The sequence below is a fragment of the Sceloporus undulatus genome, chromosome 7 (assembly GCF_019175285.1).
Source record: "Sceloporus undulatus isolate JIND9_A2432 ecotype Alabama chromosome 7, SceUnd_v1.1, whole genome shotgun sequence".
Lineage (NCBI taxonomy): Eukaryota > Metazoa > Chordata > Lepidosauria > Squamata > Phrynosomatidae > Sceloporus > Sceloporus undulatus.
Window position 1 is genome coordinate 45,209,066 of NC_056528.1, and position 20,066 is coordinate 45,229,131.

A 20,066-nucleotide genomic window follows, 5' to 3' on the forward strand; every position below is an offset into this window, starting at 1 on the left:
GCACTACATCTCAAAAACATGGATTTTCTTCCTATCTCCTTTTTTTTTTAAACTATCCAGCTCTCAGATCAATATATTGTAAAAGTAAGGGATACAACACAGAGAATACAATGAAAATACAACTGTAATAGGGAATCCATACATGGTAATAGGGAATGCATTACTATGCTTCCTTTTTTACCAGCAGGGGACTGACCTTAAATTGATAATGTATGATAAAGCCAGTAGGATAAGAGGGAGACCGCACTACCAGTGTCAAGGAGGCCATAGCCCTGAGGTTGTAAGGCTTGAGTAAGAAACCTGGGGACCAAGGATCTTGAATGTCTCGCATTCATAAGGTCACCATAAGTCAAAGTCAACTTAATGGCAAATAACAACAAACAACAGCAGCATCCTATTTATGCAGACATCCAACCGAATGGAAACAAATAAGGAACAAAGCCTGGAGCCAAAATCTCATTCTCTGTCCTTGCCACCCCTATACTATCCCTCACCTTAGATATGTCATGTGCACAGGGCTAAAAATAAAACCAGGCAAATAAGGAGACAAAGAAGTAAATTACACCCTTCACTAGAGAAGTAAAATGGAAGAAGGTTTCCAGATGTTGATCCTCCCCTACTTACGTATTAACTGGATGTGACATTTCAGTCTCCACAAAGCACTTTTTGTAGAAATCAGAGTTCTTCAGAGAGAATCTGGCTCATCACCCCCAGCATTATTCCAAAACTATCTACCTGCCAAGTTATCGGCTTCAAGCCTCACATTCTGCAAGATTTCCCTTTCAGCTCCCTCTTTAGATGTTTTCTCGTCTTTCAGCTGAAATGGCAAAAGACTTCTTACAAGCCAGAGAGATTTGATATAATTGCACAATGACTTCGAGGCAGTCAAATTCCACACTGATCTGGGTTGTATGGGGCATAGTAACTTACAAAGGTGGCTTCTTTCCCTCCTTTTTCTTTCTTTCTTTCTTCTTTTAGCAAAAATGAAAACTCATTTTAAAAAAAAATAATATATTATTAACTGTAGGATAAGTTTTAAAAAATCATTTGTCACTTAGCTTTGAGTCTCTTCCTGCATTTCTGAAATTAGCATTCATTTGGGGGGTGAAATGCTTTGACTTTCACAATCATACAGGTTGGGATTTATTTTTACACACATATATTCACCAGCATATTTTTTTGTATGCCTTTGAACTCTGCTCAAAAACTACTCTGTTGCTACCGAGGTTGACATTAATTTTAATATTAGGAAAATTATTATTTAAGCATGGATGTGTCAACTGTAGGGATTTGAATCCTCAACTATTTCATCCTTGCATGCGACAACAAATGACTACTATAATTTTTCTTCTGCTGCAGGAAGGAAAAACAAAGAATGTTTCTCTCCATGATCCTTCTCATACCTGCATGTCTTGAATTGTTCTGGAGGAACTATTCTGGGTAGAAATGCACGTAATGTTTTGCACCAAAAACCATTTCCAGCACAGAAGAAAACACATTTTCTATGCAGGAAGCCTGTTTTTCCACCATGTAATTGTCCACATACACACCCTGTATTTCTCCACAGAAACCTTTTCCCAGAACACTTCATAATATTCAAAAACTGGAAGAAAAACTGCATGAAAGTCTTGCAGCCCTATTACTGTATTCCCTGACTTTAGGAAAGCTACTTTTTCAACTGGGAAACCAATAAGTGAGAATATTCTTTTCCATCCCTAGGTAACTGACTGTCACAGGGATGGGCAACTGTGGGAGGATAGGAGGTGCATCCTTGAACCTTCAAACAACATTTTGTCACCCAATGCCCTTTAGGACTGTTGGGAGCATTTTTGCTACACTTTTAGACCTCCCCCCCCCCACCTGCTTATTTTAGGCTCAGTAGACGAATTTTTTCAAGACCGAAAGTGATCAAAAGGCACATCTGATTTATTTCCAGTTTTAAAAAAACCCCTTTCCTGGAACTAAAATGCCACAGGGGTAGGTCGAAAATGTGTCAAACATGCCATAGCCTGCTATTTGCCCTCCCAGACCCTAGGCCAAAAAAACACAGCCAAGGAGGATTTGTGCCACATCGGGATCTCCATGGGCTTCATAGTCAAAAAGCTACAGGGGGACAGAATAAAGACATTGCCCTCCAAATAAAAAGTCTGCCCCTTAAAAAAATAACAACAACAACATTTAGAAGCTTTAAACATTTATTCAACCACACCCAACAAGAAACTTTATTATGTATACTATTAACTTTGTTTGATTCTGAGTTGAGGAAGCCAATGGCCCCTCAACATGTGTCTTTTCTTTGAAAGGATTTATTAAGTTACACAGAGCTGCAGTTCTGGCTATTTTTGTGCTTCTCTCCTAGGCTTCCATTTCTCTTTGGTAATTCAGCTTTATTGAAGCGAATCCAAAAGGCAGTTTGTAAAATCAAATAACTCAGCAGTACAGCCTCAATACAGAGGCAAGCATGGATGTGACCCACACAACTGTATTGCTACCCAAGAGATATTGTTTATTAAAAGATAATTTTTTCTTTAAGTCTTCTGCTGTTAGAATGACTTAAAATATGATTGGTGAAAACATTTATATGTTCTGGCCATCGGTAGTCAAGGTAAAATAAAAATCAAAGTACAATGGGCCCTTCCCTTACGTGGGAGATCTGTTTTGGACTCCGCATATGTTGGAGCTCCATTAGAAATAATGGGCTTGTTCCTGTGGCACAGTGTGGTGCGCGCACCACAGGCGCCCACCTCATTACTTCTTCTGGGAAGTGCCAGGGCTTTTTCTGGTGCAGCTTTCAGCATATGCTGAAAGCCGTCTATGTCACACCCGCGTATGCTGCAATGTGTTCTACATAGGTCTACTTTGGACAGTTGTTGTTGTTTTTCCTTACCCGCCTCTCCTCAAGGTGGGTTACAACATAGATTAATACACATAAAACCATTTAAACACATTAAGTTAAAAGACATAAACAAAGGACCCATTAAAAATTCCCAGCATGAAATTACAATATCCCAAATTAAAATCCATAGTTTAAAACAGACTGGGTAGGCCTGCTGGAAGAGGTAAGAACTTAATGCTGTATTCAAGAACTACAACTGGTCTAGAATATTGAAGGTACTGCTTTGTGAGACACAAAGACCAGAGTGGATGACCAGTGGCTGATCAAATGGAGCGGCATCTGGGAAGCAGGAGGGAAGTTGCTGAAGTTGCAGGCAGTGCATGTGTGTGATGGAGCACATCCATGATGGGGAGGCAACAACAACAACAAAAAATAACTGCAAAGTTATTGACATCACGTAGTGTGGACAGCCCATGGGTGTTCATTCCACCTTGGGAACTGGCCATGTGGACAATGTGGTTTTGATCCACTTTCAGAAACCCCAGGATCAAGCTGGTATTCCTGACGGTCTGACATGGGAGGCTTTCTCACTGGGCTTGATGGTCAAGTATCTCTTTGAAGTGCTGTAAGGCAATCCTTTCCCCAACACTACTGGAAAATGTTCCAAGTAGAATATACATTTTATCATACACTGTTTCCGTTTGGATAAAGCAATTGCAGCTTGGCCTACTGTTTGACTTTTGAGTCTCCCATCAAACATTCTTACTTTTAATTCATCCAGCAGAAATGCATCTTGGTCTTCCTTCTCAGCCAACCTAATTATTTCAGTTCAAAGAATAAAGAGCCTCATTTGCAGAGCATATCTGACCCAATACTAATAATATTAATAATATAAATCTTCAGTTTTGTAGAGCAGAAGGAATTAATTTTACAGAACAGCCCAGGCTGAGGCAAAATGTCCTGATGGCTTCTCTTTGGCGTTCCAAAGCTTTCCATTCTGAGACTGATTGGAATTCATATTGTGTAACCAGGTTAAAAAAAAATCTATTTACTTTTCCTATCAACCTAATTTAAATTAAGGTCTGGTTAGATGGAGCTTTATATCTAGGTGTATGGCATAAACATGGTACTGAAGAGCTTGAGACGGAGCCAAGATTCAGGTAGCAGATGGTCAATTAAACAAGTGAGCGATTTACTTAAGGCCTGGAGTTAGAAAAGGATCACAAGTAGAGAAAAGACAAAGGCAAGACAACGACACATGACAGGCATTTAAAATGATGAATGTTGGGGGGAATTGTCCCCTTCTCCTTGGAATAATGTGTGTGTATGTATATCAACAGTCCATTTTGGACTTTTTTGATACAACATACCATTAAAGTGTCGAATTCAGTGCCACAGAAGGGGCAAAGACCACTTGGATGAGATGATCGCAGCAGCTTCCCAGCCCTTTTAAAACTTTATTGGATAGGTTTTGCCAGTGGAAGAGCTAGGAGAAATTGCTTTTTGCTAGTTAAAATCAGCAGTAGAGGAGAATCTAATTTGCTTAGCAAACAAACCCAATTTGCACTTTCTGAGCAAATGTGGATTGGAGAATGACTGTCTTTCAGATTGTGCATTTCTTTAAGTTTTGTGATGCAATTGCTGACACGAAATGGGTATATTAGCACCACTGTCATGCATTTTATTTTAAATAACAGACGGATGCAGAAATTGCACAGAACAGACTTTTATGTCAAGGTTTGCCCCAAACAAGGTACTGTCAGAAATAGAGCAGCAAATGCCCTGTCCCCACAAGTCAGAATGCATACTATTTAGTACCCAAAATCAAACAAAACTCTTGTAGCATATGGAGAAAGAAGTCCCACATCCCACCTCTTCTCATCCCTGTGACCTTTTTGATCAAGGCAAATAAATTACAATTTGCTTCTTTAGCAAAACAACCCCAAATCTGCTGCCCGAGGTAGCTGCCTCATTTTGTGTAATTCCAGAGCTGGTTCTACCTAGGGCTGACACAATATTGACGCGGCCCAGGGACAGATAGAGTAACACATCATCAACCTTGATTTTCTTTTTTAGCTCTATTTATTTATGTAAAATATTCATTGGACTTACATTTATATCCATAAAGTCTTACTATGACACCTGATCATGATGTGCAGGTGACCCCTGGCTCTCAAAGACTTATGCCAATGGAGCACAATATCTGTCAGGTTCTACCAAAGTGGCCAGGCTTTGAGTACAACCTCAGTAGTCTGTCACCTAAGGCCCAGCTTAGCTAAGAGAAGAGAAGTGCCAGCTGGTGGACTAGTAAACAACACTAGATTTTGGACAACTTTAAAGGAAGTAGACAAGAACCTGGGCCTATTTTAAGGAGACGTCCTTTACCTTGGATAACTCGTTCTAAGTAGGAGCTGAAACCTGGAGTAGATTCACCACTCCACTGATATTGGACCTACCAGCTGCCAATGAAAGGATCTTCACCAGAAGGCCTGCCAGAAGATAGCATGGAATACTACCATCACTAGAAGGTAGTACAGAATAGCTGTTAAATATATTGGTTGTGAAACTGCCAGTGCTGATGAAATGTGCAAGGTATTAAGAGGTATTTGTAAGCCACTTTTGGGGTAATCCCATGAGGGCTTCCACTACATAAAATACTATAGATGGTTCATTACTCTAGTAGGACTGGGGGGGGGATGACATATTTTGTTCACACACAGAGACAAAGAGTTTCAAAGTTTTCTCCCTGCTGGATGAGGCAAAAACGGTTTGTACACATTTTTGTATGATTTTTAAAAATGTTTTCTGGGAAATGTTATTTTGGCGTGTCTTCAAGTCATTTCCCATCCATGGCGACCTTCACGCAAACCTATTGCAGGATTTTCTCTGCAAGGTTTGTTCAGGGAGGGCTTGCCTTTTGTCCACTTCTGAGGTTGTGATAGTGTGATTCCTCTGAGGTCACCTAATGGGTTTCCATGGCTGAGCAGGGATTTGAACTCAAGTTCTAATCCAGCAATCAAACCACCGTACCACACTGGCCCAAGAAAATCTTATTTGTACATAAAAATGTATTTTTGCATGGAAAATCGTTCATCTTTTAAAGCAAAATGCACTGTTTTCTGTGCACAAATGTTGTTCCAAATGCCACCAAAAATAAAAATAAACATCCGAACCAGTGTGAGTCCAATATTTTTAAAGGGGTGTCTCAACACATAACATGAACCTGACATTCCTGCTGCCTTGCCATAGTATAAATTGCGACAGAGGAAGGCAGTATCTTGGTGTGTACAGTAAGGATGTAATGTACAAATAATGTAGAAAACCAACTCGCTCTTACCTGTTGCACTATGGTTGTTAGTTCCAGGCACAGTTGAACAATGTTATTTTTCAGCAGTGAGTATTCTGTCACGCTGACAAATGGAGACCTATTAAGAAGAGGGGGTTTTAAGCAAAAAAGTTATGAGTGTTCTCATTTACAATTCCTATAATCAGACTAACATCATAATGAATATGTACTAGTCATATTTCCTATAAACAGACTATGATTAATGGCTACGTACACACTGATTTGTTCAGTCCTGAACAGCGTTAATGGAAATATGCCCAACTATAAGGAGCCAAAACAGAGGAGCGGGTGCCTACAAGCTTCAGTCAACAGGTTATATTGGCTGTTGCCTCTTGTAGTGTAATGTTAATAGTGGGGATGATTCAGAGCAGCTCTAGGTAAGAACCAGATGGGCCTGAATCAGGATTAAAAGATCTTGGCTTCAAATCTCTAAAACCTCCTTATGAGCAAGCCATGAGCACAGAGCAAAAGGCAATGGTTACTTCTGCATGCATGCAAAATGAGGGCTGATTCAAGCACTCATGGATCATCATGGTGAAGGGTCTGGAAACCATGTCCTATGAGGAACGACTTGGGGATGTTTAGCCTGGAAAAAAGAAGGTTAAGAGGTGATATGATAGCCCTGTTTAAATATTTGAAGGGATGTCATATTGAGGAGGGAGCAAGCTTGTTTTCTGCTGCTCCAGAGAACAAGACCTGGAACAATGGCTACAAACTGCAGGAAAAGAGATTCCACCTCAACATTAGGAGGAACTTCCTGACAGTAAGGGCTGTTCGACAGTGGAACACACTCCTTCCTCGGAGTGTAGTGGAGTCTCCCTCCTTGGAGGTCTTTAAGCAGAGGCTGGATGGCCATCTGTTTGGGATGCTTTGATTTAGATTTCCTGCATAGCAGAATGGGGTTGGACTGCATGGCCCTTGTGGTCTCTTCCAACTCTATGATTCTATGATTCTATGATCTACCCTGATGGAATAGCAGAACTATTCTGCTCAGTAATTCCTCTAGGATCCTGGCCTCCAGTCAGTTCCACTCGAATTATATCCTGATAAAAAATCTAGACTTTTTGAATGTCAAGATAGAACAGTTTGGAAGCATGTGCTACTTTTATTCTACTTCTTCACCGGTTGTTTAGAATTAAAACAAAGAACCCACCGAGAACATTTCAGTACAGTTTTAATCATCATTATCACTCCTTGGAACTGGAATTTCCAGAAACCACTGACTACTGCCTTCAAATTGGTTGTCCAAAACAGTAACTTCATTAAGTTAGAAGGGGAAAGAGGAGGAAAAGGATTCTTTCACAATCAAATTGTATTTTTTGGATTTTATCAGTTAGGGGTTTTTTGGGGGGAAGTTAAAAAATATTACTCTGGAATCTGATCTTAATATGACTCTTACCTCTCCAAGTACAAAAGCTGGAAACCATGTCAAAATGCAGAAGCACAAACCCCACAGAACCAGCCCAGAACCGAATTAAAAATAGATTACAAAAGCATCTTTAATTGGAAAAACAAATGCTATTCCTGATGTAATTTTGGGGAGTTTGGGTGCATGTGGGTTGTTTCTGTAATTTGCCTCGTGTGACCACTGTACCTCTGTGTAAAGCAGGGATTTGGCCTTTCAAATGTTTTGGAAGCTACACAGTTAATCGTAAGGGATTGTGAGAACTGTATTCCAAAATATCTGAGGCCAAAGGTTTTCCGCCCTTAATGGAAAGCTTACATTAAATATATATATATATATATATATATATATATATATATATATATATAGATCCATTGGTTGGTTTCAGCCAGAGCAGGGCTGCCGAATCAATTGCTAAATGGCAAATCAACACTTTTGTCAATGCCATTGATGAAGTGGCTCTACTCTAATTGGGACTAGAAAACCTAATGTCTCATTAGCTGACTTATTGTTAGGCTTTGCCCTTCAGCCACTTCCAATTCCATGTCTTCTCTCTTACACACAAACACAACACACACACATTCACACTCTTTTAAACAATAGTTGGAAAACTTCCTTCTTGACATATAGCCATGTTAGTCTGTAGAATCAGTACGTTGACTTAACCAAATCTGATTGGCTGCCTTGTTATTTATTAATAAGTGAAGATACCATACCATTAACAGGGGATGTTATCCTATTCACAACCTGTGTGATTAATTCAGAAATAAGGATGCGCTGGCAGACATGCATTATGGCTTGGAAGCAACAGCGACCACAGAAACTAGTGGTGAAAATATTTGCACATTCTAAGCCATTTGGGAAGGGGGAAAACATTTCTTTACCACTGAATTTGCAAATTCAAATGACTCATGGAAACTGGCTAAATATGCAGCACATCCTCCGTTTCAAGTAGGGTTAGCGCCAGGATCAGAAACTTTGACCAACTGTATGAGTCCAAGTATCCTGGCAGAATGACTAGTACAGGTAGTGAATCCATGCACCATAGTGACTTATGGTGACCTATGTGATTGAAATTAAGTATTTTTTGAGTTGTTGAAGATGGAAGTACTCAGTACCTCCATTCATGATGACCCAGTGCCTGTGTCACCTACCTGTCTTCAGCCTGGGCACCATTCTCTCATAGCCATTTAGTAGCTTGGGGGGCAGATAAGGAAAAATAGCAAAAGTTGGTCAAAAAAGGAACAGAAATCCCACTGGGTCTTCTGGGGATCCTTCAGTAATCCAGGAGATAAATGCCATCTCCCTGTGGCTAAGCTGCAGGAACACAGTTGCTTGATGACTGGCCACACCACATCTGGCCCCATCCTTCCCAAGCCACTAAATCATCATAGGGGGCAGGCTGAAGATAAGTAGGTTGAGCGCACAGTGAGATGCACGCAGCATATCTTACAATATTTCACAGACAAAAAGTAGAACACATGTGGCCAAGCAATGTCAAAATTTGATCAAGATGGCAAGAGTTATTCATGAGAAAGAAGATACAGTGACCCTTTTTTTAATGCAGGGGATCTGTTCCGGACCCCCTCCCCCCGCATAAAAAATGTGTATGCTTGAGCCCCATTGAAAGTAATGGAGCTCGTACAAGCGATGGGGGTGTGGCAGTGTGGTGATGCAGTGGTATGCGTGCGCACCCATTCATCTAATTGGGATGCACTGCCCCATGTGCCCCATGCACTCCCTTCAGCTCCCTTGTACCTTTCAGCATATGCTAAAAGCCGCGTATAGTGCGTCCGCGTATAACGCGGGTTCACTGTACAAGGAGGTTGCAACAGTTTGCTTCGGCCAAAACTTATTGGGAAAGTCAAGATTGTCACAATTATCATTTCCCCACTCTCTCTCAGTTAACTACTTTTGCATTTTGAACTCAGTTTGCAGCAGTTGAAGTAATCTGAGGAGCAGGGGGGGAGTGGGAGGAGGACAAAGAAACCGGGACATTTCCAAAGCAGCTGGAAATGTGGGACAACAGAGGAATAATTAGTATAGTTGGGGGATAAGATGAAGCCACATGCTGCTACTATTGCACTACAGCTGCCTGATCTGTCATTGGTAAGCTTCCTGGTACCCATTCATTTTGGAACAATACTACCAGACCGCACTCGGCTGGAGTCCCATCACAAAGAGGCCTTGTTTTAGCTGAGATTTTATTAGGAATTACTTAGAGATGATAGGCTTCTGATTCTATAACCAGATCTTCCTTGAAACTATCCTTCTTCATGTTGTTACAAAAAAAGGTACACAGACAGAGGGGAGAAGAGTCAGAAGGCTGCAGAGGGAAGGAATGAACTGGTGCATCCATGTCTTGCATAAGGGGTTTCCTTTGGGCATCATGTTGGCCACTGAATGAGCAAAATGCTGGACTAGAGAAGCCCTTGGTTTGGTCTTGCATGGTTGCTCTTAACATTCTTATTTGATAACAGCTCTTGTGTCTGTCCAAGATGGTTTACAAACTGAATTACCTGTCCAGCCAGGCAAGCAAGTTCTTGGCAGCACCAATCAGGTCAACCACAGAGGTAAGGAAATCATTTGGCAGTCTTCGGGAGGCCCTGCCATCGTAATGGCCGCTCCTCCTTCTACCCGTTATGAAGTTCTGAAGGTTTTTGGCCGAGGCATTCAGCTTGTGGGAAAGAGTTCTCAGGTTTTCTGTCTCCAAGCCATAATTCTGAAAGCAAACAAGAAGAGTTGCATGTTTTAAAAGCAGGCAAACTAGCATCGGGCCCTTGACTCAATCTACATTTCAATTATTCCTTTCATTTGTCCATTGTACTGAAATCCAGGGGGAGAAACCCTTTCAACATTTCCATTGTGTCCTTGCAGTGGGGAAAAACTGCCACATAGTTCTGGATGGCATTTGTCATGTTTGCTACTCTTGAACTATTTAACCCATTTACCATTACATGACCTATTTTCAAAGGTCTCTGCTGTTGTGTTCAAGAAACGTGTTCAAATTACACAACTAGTCACAACGTTTTGCATCGTCAATCATGAACCCTTTCTAACTTCAGAACTTTATACATGTTTCCACATCTTTCATTGTTATCTTTCCTTTCAAATTCATCCATTTGAAATGGTAACATTCTGTAAATGAGACAACCCATATCTTTAAATAATCATAGCATGTATTGTGCAAAGATTTTGCTTGCTCCATAAAACAATCTACTTCACTATCTTTAGTCTTAAGAGAAATAATGGAACATTCCAACCTGTTCTCTAGCGGGAAAGATACATTTTCTATTATATTCATTATGTCAATAATGGAATTTCTTTCTTTTTTAATCTCCTTGATATTGGTTGCATCTGAAGTGCAGAAATAATCCAGGTTGACACCACTTTAAATGCTCTGGCTCAATGCTATGGAATTCTGTGATTTGTAGTTTTGTGAGCTGTTTAGCCTTCTCTCTCAGAGAGCTCTGGTGCCACAACAAACTACAAAAACTAGGATTCAATAGTATTGAGCCATGGCAGTTAAAATGCTGTCAGACTGGATTGTTTCTGCAGTTTGGACGCAACCGTTGTTATAAAGAAAAAACGGACATTAATGAATGTAGGCATCACAAATACACCTTACTCAACCTGGCTAGAAAAATAAATCCTTCCAAATTTTAGGGGGACTAGGAAAAGATTTTTTAAACTGCAAAGCTTCATGCATCTCAAGCATTCTATAAATTGCTGGAAACAGAGCTAGCCATCTGGTTTTGGTGCGGGACAGTAACTGTTTTGTGGTTTGTACCAACAAATTCACAATACTCTTTAAGTAGTTCTTAGTGCATAATAGAAAAAAGAATTCCACATTTTCAGGACTGTACACGCCAAATGATTCTTGTGTCTGTTGTATTTTGACTTTGTGAAAAAGGCGGATGTGTACAAGACCTCTTCATCACACACATACATACATATGCTTTGCGTGTGTATTTTATACACACACATCATACACATCTCCCTTTGGAACCATCATTCAGAACTGTATAACACACAATACAGTTGCGACAAACTCAAACTCTGTGGACTCTTTTATAAGGACCCTGTTGTAATGGCAAAATCTTCATAGAAATAGCATGGCGCATGACGAAGTTCATGAAGTCAAAAACGAATAATACAAATCAGAAGAAGACATCAAAATGCAGCACTGAAATTTTGTTGCTGCTGTTACTCTTATTTCTTAATCGTCTCTCCCTATAGATCAAGCATCATCAAGATGGAAACAACAAAAGATTAGACACATAGTACTTGTTAAAAGAGCGTATAAAATCAATATATATTAAAGCAGTCAATACGTAGTCTTTTGTGGGTTTTTCGGGCTATGTGGCCATGTTCTGGAAGAGTTTATTCCTGAAATTTCACCAGCATCTGTGGCTGGCGTCTTTTTTCTCTGAAGATGCCAGCCACAGATGCAGGCGAAAAGTCAAGAATAAACTCTTCTAAAACATGGCCACATAGCCCAAAAAACCCACAAAAGACTATAGATGCTGGCCATGAAAGCCTTGGACTTCACAATCAATACATACTTTAAAACCTGTAATTTAAAAATCTTCTGGATAGGCCAGCCAGGAGACACTGGACTTTGCTGCTATTTTAAACTTAGGCAGTGTATTCAGCTGATGAATCTCCAGCAGTTTGCTCCACAGTTTGAGAATAATCAAAGAAAATGTCCTCTGGATAACAGCTGTCAGCCTAGTTTTGGCTGTCTGAAGGAAATGTCTCCAAAAGGACCTCAGTTTACAGGCTAGGTTATATGGATAAGGCAATCCCATAGATAATCTGGACCCAAACCATGTAGATCTTTAAAGGTAATAACCAACACTTTGTATCTTGCCAAAAAACTAATTAGCACCCAATGGAGTAATATTGGTATATTATAAGTCAGTGTGGTGTAGTGGTTTGACTCTGGAGACCAGGGTTTGATTCCCTGGTCAGCCATGAGACTCACTGGGTGACCTTTGGCAAGTCACACTCTCTCAGCCTCAGGAATAGCAAACCTTGCCAAGAAAACTCCATGATGGGTTCAAGTTAGAGTTGTCATTGAAGGTGGCACACCACACACAACATTGCTCCTGTCACCCCGGCATGGAAACCCATTGGGTGACTTTGGGTGGATCACACATTCTCAGCCCCAGAAAACCTCATAACAGTTTCACTTAGGTTCACCCTAAGTGAGAAACAGCTTGAAGGCACACAGCAACAAATATGATCACTCCTAGATGTGCTAAGAACCGATCTGGGTGACATGTTTTGAACCAGTTAAAATTTCCAGACTTGGTGCAAAGGACTGAGACCCAGCCTTGAGGTTTCCAGAGTGTGTACTCCCCTCTTTAGATCCTCCAGCTCTAGGAAAAGGTAGCATCTATTACCAGATTAATGAAAGGTAATAAATCTGGCTTATCTTCTGGTTCTAAATGAACAAATATGTGAATGAATTATAGTAACAATGATGCCAGGCAAATCATTGATAGGGAAAGGGACTGAAGAACCTTGGCCTCATCCTAGAAACCACCTGCAGAACTTCAGAGCTTGAAAAGTTTCTTTTAAAAGCAACTGGTGATATAACTCATTACAAAAGCAACTTCTTACCGTTGTGCTACACAATTATTAATTTAATTAATCATGATGTGCCTTGCTTTTCTACCACTTTTTTTAGATCCCTTTTAAAATACAAAATTTGAAAATGTACAAACAAAATGGCCCGCCAACTAATATACCAACACTTTTGTTATGTGAAAAAGTAGTTACCGGTCATTATGCTATTTTGTCCTCATTACTTCAAAAATAATAACCTATGTTGTAATGAATTATTCTGACTTGTAAGGCATTACTTACTTAAGGTCGTCTAATTTATAGAGATGAGGGTATATAGAGGAAGATTTTACTGTATGATCTTAAATAAAGCAGGTTTATATGGAAATTATAATCTGCTGTACTGTCACGACTGCAACAATGTAAAAAACCAGTCCTTGTTTCAGCATCCTCTCTCTGCCATTCAGCTTGATTGGAGTTTGGTATTTCAAAAATGTTACACTTTTCATTCAGTGGAGAGACAAATAACAGTGAAAGGAAAGGGCACCATAACCAACTGATGAATTGAGCTAGGCGATGGTGGCAGGGGGAGAGCCAGATTCCTGACTGATAATCTAGCATCTTCACTCATCATTATATAAAGTTCATGATATTTAAAGTGAGTGTTTCAGTAAACATTGCAAAGCTTGCAGGGCTTTTGGGATGCATCCTTTCCCAACAGATACAGACATGCACAGACTTCATCGATATAAGCACAAGGCAAAGGCAAACCATATGTGTATGTTTTTTGTGGGTGTTTCGGGCTATGTGGCCATGTTCTATAAGAGTTTATTCCTGACGTTTCGCCAGCATTGGGGCATGGCATCGACACAATGCATGCCCCGACACTGCCCTGACACAGCACCAGATGGAGCACTGAAAAGTGCACTGCAGCTGCAAAGGTGCCTTTTCCCCAGTGCAAAAAGAAGCAGCATTTTTCCCGTTCCTTTTAGCATCGGGGAAAGGCTACAAACTACAGGAAAAGAGATTCCACCTAAACATTAGGAAGAACCTTCCTGACAGTAAGAGCTGTTCAAGAGTGGGATACACTGCCTTGGAATGCAGCGGAGTCTCCTTCTTTGGAGATTTTTAAACAGAGGCTGGATGGCCATCTGTCGGGGATGCTTTGACTATCTCTTCCTGAACATCAGGGGGTTGAATTGGATGGCCTTTGGGGTCTCTTTCAGCTCTATGATTTTATGATTCCATGCACGTAACAGGATAGCGGCTACTGGTTGTTTCAGCGGTTGAGTGGATCATGACAGTTATACTGCAAACTGGGCACCTTGGCACTTATCGATCATCTGGGTGAAATCCATCATACTGATGGAGAGAAAAAAAACCACTTAATTTTGCTTCTAACAATCACTAGTAACGATTCTGTTGTAAATTAACCCCAGGGGATAAAAATGGTCCATCCCTTCCTTTAGATTCCTCAGAAAGGATTCCTCATGTCAGCTTTTCAAGATGCAAATACAGAACGCTGGAAGATAATTTCTAATGAATACACATTCTCTTAGCCGAAGGAGCCACCTTGGGGAAGTTGGGATGGGCATCTTTTTTCAGTATCAAGTTAAAAGCATTTCCCCCCAAATCAGGATTTGGAGATTTACGACTGGTCCTGACAAGCATCACTTCTGAAAAAGATGTGATGATGGTGGTGTCGAAATGCAAGCTCTTACATTGTTAAATGAGATGTTAAAAAGGAAAAGAAAAGTCTAATAAGCAGGGGGGGAAAGTCTGCTTAAGGAATTCCCGGTGTCAGGTGTTATTCATGCCCTGCCAGTCTTGTCACTCCGCAGCGGTGTTCTTAATTGAGTAATGATGATAATCACATACTCTGTGGGCAAGAGACGGAGATATCTGAGTAAGAGGCAATTGAACCCAACATGACCTAATTTTCACAATGTCTTATCACAGAAACCCACTTCCATATAATTTAAGCTTATCATTTTTATATATTTTATTTTGCAGAGGAAGTGTCTAGTAGAATCACTATTATGTTGAGAGTAACTACAGGGCAATGCTTCTGTAGTGATTTATAAAACTCAAGTTGATCTGCAGCTTCCATTGAGCTAGGGATGGGAGTGGCTCACAGAATGTTTCAAATACACTTGTAGGAAGTGTTGCCTGGCTTGTTCAACACATCTTTGTGGCTCTATTCTTTATTGGGAAATTTAATCTTGGGTACCAAAATTTGGACTGAGACTCTGGAGAACAGGGTTCGAATCCCATATCATCCCCAGAGCCCTCTAACAGAGAAAGCTAAATATCTCACAGAACTACAAAACCCATAGCATTGGAACATGGCAGTTAAAGCGTTATTTCTGCAGCCTTTGAAACTATTTCAGGTGGTGATGTGAGGGGGAAGATCTCATAAAATGACCTAAATAACCACGTATATTCATATGTCAGTACATGTATCATCCCAATGCAGATAATACATCACATGTTCTATAACAGTAAGCAAGGACACATCCATGCTTCATTTCGTGTGCCAGATTTCTAGAGTGATGAGCATATGAATCATTCCTGCATTTCCTCTCTGTAATGATTTTCCATTTGAGGTACAGTTTCTTCCCATTATCTCTTTTCACTGAGGAATATCTCCAGATCAAAGTGCACAAGGCCCTTGTACTTTCGTAGGACTACACGAAAATATCCACCACGGCAGCCCCGATTATGTAAAGCAGCATTCGTTTTAATAAAAGGTTTTGCTGACTTCAAAGACATGGAGCCTGGATAACTCAGTTTCTTTAATGCAAAGCTTGAGGGGAATGAGCTTTGTATCCAATATTAGCCTGTTGGGCTGAACAATCATGAATATAAAAGTCACCATACACACACGAAAAAAAAGCAGGGCTGTTCTAAGTTATGCAAAACTAGCATAACCTAAAGATAGTTAAGAATTGGTTGTACTTTATGAAGAATGCAAAGACAACCTGGTCACGTTCCTTGTTATCCATAAGTACTGCTGCTTCATTGCATTCTAAAAATAGGGCTGCTACATTCCAGCCCCTCAAATATAGACATCTGAATGTGATACAAGTTATTATAATTATACATATTATTAATCTGCATATTATAGAATCATAGAACCATAGAATCATAGAGTTGGAAGAGACCACAAGGGCCATCCAGTCCAACCCCCTGCCATGCAGGAACTCTCAGTCAAAGCATCCCCAACAGATGGCCATCCAGCCTCTGTTTAAAGACCTCTAAGGAGGGAGACTCCACTAAACTCCAAGGAAGGAGTGTGTTCCACTGTCGAACAGCCCTTACTGTCACTTAAGAAATACTTAAAAAGTAGATCATGACACAACATCACAAGATGGAGGAAGCGACTAAGGAAGAAGAGAAAACAAACTATGCTTTTTTCCTAGCCTGTGAAAGGCCTGGAGCAACTCTGCCAGCTGACCCATCAACAGTCTTGCCTAGGGCTTGAATCACCTTCCCATGGTGTATTGGATGTGGCAGGTGTTCGGTTTGTACAGTGACAGTATCTCCCTTACTTTTGGCCAGATGACTGCTCTGTTAGTCAATCATCAATGGGAATTATATATATTAGCAAATGAGAAAAGAAACAATCATCCTAAAATCCAAAAGGGCATTTTGGTTTTAGATTGGAAGAGACATTTCCCTTCATCTGACAAACCATCAGCGTGTTTCTTCTAAAATGGCACTTAATATATGGAGGTTTCATAATTAATGCTGTATGTGCTACTGAATTAATTGGGCCACTTTTTCTATTAATAGAAATGTTTTCATTAATTAAATTCATTAATTAAACTGAATGCAAGAGGGTTTATTTCTGAGCAGACGATGGACAGGTTTGCCTTGACTCTCCAGAGATTGTGCACTGCAACTCCCAGAACCCCTTGTTTGGGTCTTGAAGTCCAAAACAGTTGTAGGAGGAATTTCCCTTTCTCTAGTCTACATTGCTTGTGCCTTACCCATTATGTGGTTCAAAAGTCTACTTACGGCTATAGAGACAACCTAGTAACAACCTGGTATGATGATACACGCTATGGGTATATTGGGGCTCTTCAGAAGTTCCAGATAGGGATGAATTGGTGAACATGATGTGGCAAACCCTCCCATTTCCTAGGGAGATATTATCAGATTTTTTAAATGGCATTTGTCCTACATACATTATATGGATACATATAGAGAACCAGCATACCATAGTAGTGTGAGTGTTGGACTATGACTCTGGGGACCAAAGTCCAATTCTTTACTCAACCATGAAACCCACTGTGTGATTTACATTCAGCCTCAGGCAAAGGCAATGGCAACCTTCCTCTGAACAAATCTTGCCAAGAAAACCCCATGACAGGTTTGCCTTAGGGATGCCAGAAGTTGGAAATGACTTGAAGGCACACAACAATAACAATGACAACATGAAACTAGAAGGAACTAGGCAACCAGAGCCCAGGACTTATTTTTTATCCAACTCACCTGTTGCAAATGATTTTTCCAACTGGATAAACATGAAGGCATTTCTGTATGGATGAACAAGATAGAAACTAGACCAAAAGGTGCTTTCCATCCAAAAGAAAAAAAGAAAGAAAGAAAAATCTTTGATGCCTCAATTCCATTTCTTCAGTTTTTGAATACCTTCCTTTGTATTGTACTTGTAATTCATTTCGTGAGTAGAACAAATGCTCCTTTCATGACAAATGACCGGGTAGGTCTGGGAGGCCACCAGCCAATAAATCCAGCTGTAGTTGTGCAACTTTTGCTTCTCCGTAGCAATGATCTACAACATCCCTTTCTGTTCTTACTCATATTGTATTGCATGTTTACTTAGTAGGGTGGGCACCCCACTAATTCAAAATCATCCCTGAGGTTTATGGGACAAAACGTGAGGCCTAGGGATGGCCCCAGTGACATCATTAAGCATTACAAGTGACAATCACAATGGTTCACAGTTTGTCATTCAGACACAAACATACAGAATATTATTTTCCTGCTTGGAGATTAAGGCAGCAGTCTTAACTAAAGGGTCTGTTCCCAGATCAAGGTGAATACTTAAGGATATTGAATGTTCATTCTAGCCTACTTGCTTCAAGATGGAAGGTGGATTCAGAGTAGAGTGGAAGGTGAGCACTGGTGCCTCCATGATTGGGAGGGAAGGAGGAAGCTAAGGAGACACACAGACTCCCTGGTGAGTCATTGAAAATTGCAGCAATCCATCAACTAATCATTGCAAATTATAGCAAACTGCTGCTCTCCTAGCTGAGCTGGAGTTTTGCACACAGTCCTTTTCACTTGCCCAGAGCTGAGGTCACCAAAACTGCAAAAATCTGTAACCCCAGGCAGCATCTGCACTGCAGAAATAATCCAGTTTGACACCACTTTAACTTCCCTGGCTCCATCCTGTGGAATCCTGGGATTTGTAGTTTGCAGTCGCCCCAAAGCTCTGACTCATCACAAAACTACAATTCCCAAAATGCAATAGCATTGAGCCATGGCAGTTGAAGTGGTGTCAAACAGTGGGTCCTTAGTATCCTCTGAGGTTTGATTCCAGGATCCCCCGTTGATAACAAAATCTGTGGATGCTCAAGTCCAGTTAAATATAATGGCAGAGCAAAATGGCGTACGCTATTTGGAATTTATACTTTTTTGGAATATTTTCAAAGCCGTGGATGCTTGAATCTGTGGATAAAAAACCAGTGGATAAGGAGGGCTGACTGTATTTCTGCTGTGTAGACAGAAGACTAGAGGCTCAGAGCCAAGCTCTGAGATCTGAAAAACCCATTACTTAATTTTCAAATAATGCCGGGAAGGGGTCAATTTTATTGCTGGAATGTCCAAGACGTTGCATTGTTCGGGGATGTTCCAAAATGAAATGGCAACCAGTGAGAATCATTTTTCTTTTGCAATTGTCATTCTCTGCTATCCAAATGCTCCCAAACCAGAGCTTGCTGGACAACAGAAATCACCCGCTAGAACCTGGTCTGCAGATAATATGAAAACAACCAGCAATAGCAACAAATCTGTAAAAGAAAGGGGGGAAATGCCCCCCCCCCCAGATATATGCAAGCAAGGTGAAATAATGTTCAAAGCCAGCCAATTTGTTTTGGCACAGGAGGCAGAAAATTCCTCAAGCACCTCTTCCCATTTTTAGTGTACCATATAACGTAATCTAATGCATAATGTAATAATAACAAACCTTTCGGTGCACCCCAAATCTGCCATCTGAAGTAATTGCCTCACTCTGCCTAATGGCAGAGCCAGTCCTGCTGATGGGATTTTAACAGGTGAATGAGTATGTGATAGAGGCTTTTAGTAACAAAAAGAAATGGAATTACAAAATGAAAAAAGAAAGAAAGATTGCATAGCTCCATGAGCTAAGCAAGAACCAAAATGGTGGCATTGGTTATAGATGGGTCATTTAATGGTGAGGAGCACAAGCCTCTGTTATACTCTTACAAATGCTGGAATCAGGAATCAGGCAACTCAATAGACACAACTGTTAGGCAACAGCAGTCATTTCTTTTGCAGCCTCCTTCATTTCATGTAGATAGTTCATGAAGGCTTTTGATTAAATGAAAATTGAACACCAAGGTATTGTGTCTGGATCCAGCATAGTGGCTTGAGCATTGGACTATGACTCTGGAGAATAGAGTTTGAATCCCTGCTTGGCCATGAAACCAACTGGGTGATCCTGGGCAAGCCACACTCTCTCAGCCTCAGAGGATGACAATAGCAAACCCGTTCTGAAGAAACTTGCCAAGAAAACCCTGTGGTGGGTTTGCCATAAGTCGGAAATGGCTTGCAGGCACACAACAACAACAACTGGTCTAAAGGCTTAGAAAACTACTTCTAATAATGGCATGCTGAGGCTACCCATGACTGAATGGTGA

General features: G+C 40.6%; 1 protein-coding gene across 1 annotated transcript in view; it reads right to left on the reverse strand.

The window, feature by feature from the left end:
* The window catches only part of LOC121936846 (connector enhancer of kinase suppressor of ras 2-like), a 327,954-nt gene that overhangs the window by 195,408 nt on the left and 112,480 nt on the right, over nucleotides 1–20,066 (reverse strand). Inside the window, exons 3-4 of the mRNA XM_042479498.1 lie at nucleotides 10,107–10,309; nucleotides 6,174–6,261 (exon numbers count right to left, since the gene is read on the reverse strand). Coding sequence (XP_042335432.1) covers nucleotides 6,174–6,261; nucleotides 10,107–10,309 — 291 coding nt within the window. The remainder of the gene's footprint in view (nucleotides 1–6,173; nucleotides 6,262–10,106; nucleotides 10,310–20,066) is intronic.